Consider the following 5,224-nt stretch of genomic DNA (forward strand, 5'->3'; position numbering starts at 1 on the left):
ACCAAATTGCAGGTGGTGTCCTTTGTCTTTAAATTTGACGAGTTTTGTCCTTAACGTTTCAAAATCTTGCACGTTATATCCTTTAACCCTAACTCAGTCAGATTTTTTTGTAAAATATGGTCATGTGACATGCACATGAGGGCATCTTTGTCATTTTATATTTTAGGGGCTATTTTGCAATGAATTATTATTCAAAAACTATTTGTAAAACTCTAAAAATAAAAAAAGAAATATAAAAACCCCACTTTATCTCTGCCTGTTCAATCATAAGCCAAAAACACAAAACTCATCAACTGATTTAGAGATCTACATGTTCGTTGGTATAACTTAAAAGAATGAGCATTGAATTGGAGAGCTACATGCATCGATAACAAAATATTTGTCGGAACCCCTACCGGAACTTCGTCGGAGTTCACCGGAACCCTAGATTGCACTTGCAGTCATGAACGTAGCTTCCGGCGTTCTCCGATGACCTTCCCCTCCGGCAAAACTCTTACCCTCCAGCCACCACTCTGTTTATTTCCCCAAAATCGTTACCTTTGCTCCTCTCCCCCACCCCCACACCCATTAGATCGACCTAATTAATTCATACCCTAAGCCCAAATGCAGTGTTTGTGAATGGATTCGCATGATTGCTAATGCTACCAAATTAATGGGTTTGGAACCCAAATCAAACTGGATAATATTATAGTAACAAATAACCATACATTTGAAATACACTTTGAAATACACGAATTTAAAGAAACCCAAGTGGAAAGAATTCCAAGATTTGAAGAAAATAACAATTTAGGAGGAGCCATCAGACAATTATGGGGTAAAATCTTATTTTTCTGTTAGCTCACGATTGGGACTTCATGTTTGATAGGGATGGCCGGCGATTCGATTTCCTTTCTCTGTTTATCTTGATATATTAGAGAGAGAGAGGAGAGAGAGAGGAGAGAAAGATGGAGGTTGGTTCAGATAAGAGAGAGATGAGAAAGAGAAGAGAGAGATGCAGGTTGTTCATATTAGAGAGAGAGAAAGAAATAGTTTTTATATTTCTTTTTTATCTTTTTAGTTTTGTAAAAATAGCCCCTGAATAATATTTCTGTACAAAATAGCCCATAGGAATGTAAAATGACAAGAATGCTCTCATGTGCAAGTCCCATGACCATACTTAACCAAAAAATCTAACTGAGTTTGCGATAAAGGACATAACATGTAGGCTTTTGAAACGTTAAGGACAAAACTCGTCAAATTTAAAGGCAAAGGACACCGCCTGCAATTTGGTACAAACATAAAGGACAAAACTTGTAATTTACTCTTTCATTTTTTACCAAATAGGGTCGTTATAGTCGGTTTTATTTTAGATATTAAATTTGCGACATAACCAAAAGACCCTTTCACCTCTCGGGACAATTAGTTTTAGATAACTTATAAAACTAAGTTTGTCGCGACTTGGAATAACCAATTAAAGTTAATAGTGAAGACTATTAAGTTTATGAGTTTTAAAGATGTGATTAAAAAACATGTTTTAAAACTCTAGTGGTTATAAAAATATGCAAGTTGCTAGAACTTGCTTTTACTTGATTTCATTTTCTTTTAAAAACCATTTTTTTAAGAATGCGTTTTGGTATTAGGTTGAGGTGTAATAACATTTATTAAAGGCAACCATAATAGCAAAAACGAATATATAAATCATATAGGCATGGTTATGATCTTGCTAGAGCCAAGTAGCAAGATCAAAGGGGTCACGGTCTTAATACACAAAATAACCACAAGGATGGACTTGAGTGCATCTTGTTGTCTTGAGTGACTCCTACTAACTCCAAGACTCCTCTTGGCATTCGGTTTTGCTTTAGGTCTTCATATCAACAATATTTAACAAGTAAATATAACAAAGACAAAAACCCTAACTATTACAACTTTGAACCACAAAATGGGCCAAAACCATAAACTAGTGTATTACAACTTTGAGCCGCAAAATGGGCCAAAACCATGAACAAAACTAAACATAAACACAACCACAAGGTCGGGCCCAATTTACTTATTCAACATAACCAAAAGTTTCTTTGGGCAAGTTTCGGTCAACCAAATATTAACAATTAAAAAATATGACATATATATATATATATATATATATATATATATATATATATATATATATATATGGGACCGCTAAAATGAAAACCACCTCCAGTTGTAAAAACCGCGAGAACCAGTTCCTAACCATTAGATCTTCAAGATCAATGGATGAGATTAAAAGTAGTTAATATTAATATTAAATAGTTTTTGTCTTATTATGTCTTTAATATTTTAATCCAAAAGTGTAATTTAATAAAATTACTTTTTTTGTCTTTTAGTGTTTATTATTTTTATTACTTTTTTGTTTTATTTTATTACTTTTTATTTTTTAAACGATTTTTTTTTTACCAACCATTTTTAAATTCAGATTTTTTAACAAAACAATTAATTTTTGCGCGCCGGTTTTTTGCACGCCGTTTTTTACGTCCGGCTTTTTTACGCGTCGTTTTTTTCACGCTGTTTTTTTACGCGCCGTCATCGAATGATGTCAAACAACTTTTACACATTCAAAATAAGTGCCCATTTTCAAAAAGCGGCGCGTAATAGAAACGTAGAGGCTGACGTCCTCGTAACACTATTACGATGGCTATAAATAGGATTGAATCATGCATTCATTTGATATATCAATCACTAAAGAAAAAATATTTAAAACCAAAACAAATCATTAAGTTGGAAAATGGCAATCAACGTACCAAGAAGGAAATTGGGTTCACAGGGTCTAGAGGCCTCAGCTCTTGGTTTAGGCTGCATGGGCATGTCCGCTTTGTACGGGGCGCCTAAACCTGAACCCGACATGATCAAGCTCATCCACCACGCCATTAACGCTGGTGTTACCCTCCTTGACACCTCCGATATCTACGGCCCCAAAACCAACGAAATCCTTATTGGCAAGGCCTTGAAAGGGGGGATGAGGGACAAAGTGGAGCTGGCTACCAAATTTGGGATCAAACTAGATGGTTCGTGGCAGGTCCTAGGCGATCCCGCCTATGTCAGGGCTGCTTGTGAAGCTAGCCTCAAGCGACTTGAGGTCGATTGCATTGATCTCTATTATCAGCATAGGATTGATACTAGTGTGCCCATCGAAATCACGGTTAGTCTTATATGATCCTTGTTTTGTTACATAAATGCACATATCAATGTTTTAAGTGTTCGTTATTATTGCTAGGATGCTGATTTCATAAAAATTTTAAGAAACAAGTGGCTAGCTACGCAGTTCAATAATATAAGTGTTCTAGGATGCTAATTTTTATCTTCTAGCGGTATAGCGGTGTGTTATAAATATATAGTATAATAATATGTCTTAAAATTATTTTATAATACGTATATTTTTAGTAGATTAACTTGTTCACATCTATCTTTTTGTTACGTTTTACATGGGTATGTGTGAACAAGGTTGTGTGTGTTTTTTTTTCTTCACGAATGGCCAATCCTACATGACCCCTTGTCCAAATGTTTGTAATTAAACCAAAACTGACTAATTATATTTTTTAATATTATATTTTAATATACTATTTAGAGGGGAAATATATGTTTTTGGCGTATAAGATGAGCTAGCTTTTGATGTTTTGTTTTTGTTAATAATAGATGGGTGAACTAAAGAAGCTAGTGGAAGAAGGTAAAATTAAATATGTTGGATTATCAGAGGCATCAGCAGCGACCATCAGAAGAGCCCACGCCGTGCATCCAGTTACTGCTGTACAACTAGAATGGTCCTTGCAATCAAGAGATGTTGAAGAAGAAATTATTCCTACATGCAGGTATGATATCGTCTTTCTTCTCTTTTTTTTTTCTTCTTTTCTTGTGGCATAACTTATGAAGTGTCTAAGCTTGCAGAGAACTTGGGATAGGGATTGTTGCATATAGTCCTCTAGGACGGGGTTTTTTCTCACATGGTCCAAAGATGTTGGAGAAGTTGGAAGAAAGTGACGCCCGTAAGGTATGTTGTGTTCAACTTTTTTGTGTTATTTTCCAATATCGTTTGGTTCCCTCCATTTATAGATTACCCTCAGTAATTTTATAAGAAATTTCCCCTTACATGGTGTAAGCTATATGATGTTTCATTTAAATGCCATACATGTGGGAACTAACACTCTATTAATATTTTGTAGACCTTGCCAAGGTTGCAACCTGAGAATCTTGAACACAACAAGATCATGTACGAGAGGATTAATGAACTAGCGACAAAGAAAGGGTGCACAACTTCACAACTGGCATTGGCTTGGGTTCTCCACCAAGGAAATGATGTTGTGCCCATCCCAGGAACCACCAAAATTGAAAATTTTGAACACAACCTCGGAGCATTATCTGTTAAGCTAACAGCAGAAGATATGGCTGAACTTGAATCCATCGCATCACCTGATTCAATCAAGGGTGATCGGTATGGTGTTGCTGTTAAAACATATAAGGACTCCGACACTCCTCCTTTGTCATCATGGAAAGCTTAATCAACGATACGACTGTTTTCTTTATCTGCAAGCTGCTATACCCATAATATCATATTTGTTTTCCTTTAAGAACTATGTTTTTTTTTTCTATAATAAACGTCTACTTTACTATTGCATGTAATTTTGAGAAGAATAAATAAAGGCAGTTTTTTTGTTTAGAGTCCATGCTTGATCGGGCTTTTGATGTACACGTGGTTGGTACCGTTTTCGATAGTTACTTAAACACTCGTCGTAATTAAATTTTGCAAATGAAATTTATACAAAAAAGAATTTAGAAACTGTAGTTTTCCAATAAAAGAATTAGGACTTGTAGTTTTCCTATAATATTAACGACTAATTTAGAGAACGGTGGTATTATCGACGGAAAATTTAGTCCGAAAAGCCATGGAAGAATTACCAACGATTATGGTTTAATGCAGGGCCGTCTTTGAGGGAGTGCGGTGTGGGCGACGGCCCAGGGCCTGGTCTTCCCGAGGGCCCGAATACATATTTTTATTAAAATTTTACTATATATATTGAATGAATGAATAAACTAATAAGAATACCGTAAATGAGTGAAATGATATAAATAAAACAAGTCTTCTTATATAACTCTAGTCCAAATCCAACATAACATATTGTGGGCCTCAACCACATAAACAATCATATCATTTGATCCATGACAAAAAAGCAATTCTATCATATGCATTAAATCTATTATAAATTACTTATTATTT

The 5,224-nt window shown here is 35.0% G+C and overlaps 1 protein-coding gene across 1 annotated transcript; it reads left to right on the plus strand.

The window, feature by feature from the left end:
- Window positions 1–2,677: 2,677 nt before the first annotated feature.
- LOC110908673 (probable aldo-keto reductase 4) lies at window positions 2,678–4,668 on the plus strand. Its single transcript, XM_022153629.2, has 4 exons — window positions 2,678–3,154; window positions 3,649–3,821; window positions 3,898–4,000; window positions 4,173–4,668. Exons 1-4 carry the CDS (start codon window positions 2,741–2,743, stop codon window positions 4,506–4,508), a joined length of 1,026 nt encoding a protein of 341 aa, XP_022009321.1. The 5' UTR covers window positions 2,678–2,740; the 3' UTR covers window positions 4,509–4,668.
- The last annotated feature ends 556 nt before the right edge of the window (window positions 4,669–5,224 follow it).

This window comes from Helianthus annuus, chromosome 14 (assembly GCF_002127325.2).
Source record: "Helianthus annuus cultivar XRQ/B chromosome 14, HanXRQr2.0-SUNRISE, whole genome shotgun sequence".
NCBI lineage: Eukaryota > Viridiplantae > Streptophyta > Magnoliopsida > Asterales > Asteraceae > Helianthus > Helianthus annuus.

What these genes read in the sequence shown, in the direction of transcription:
- LOC110908673 (XM_022153629.2), top strand. Translation starts at nt 2,741, where the DNA reads ATGGCAATCAACGTACCAAGAAGGAAATTGGGTTCACAGGGTCTAGAG. An exon ending in GAAATTATTCCTACATGCAG is followed by an intron (nt 3,822 to 3,897) that starts GTATGATATCGT and finishes CTAAGCTTGCAG; the next exon opens with AGAACTTGGGATAGGGATTG. An exon ending in AAGAAAGTGACGCCCGTAAG is followed by an intron (nt 4,001 to 4,172) that starts GTATGTTGTGTT and finishes AATATTTTGTAG; the next exon opens with ACCTTGCCAAGGTTGCAACC.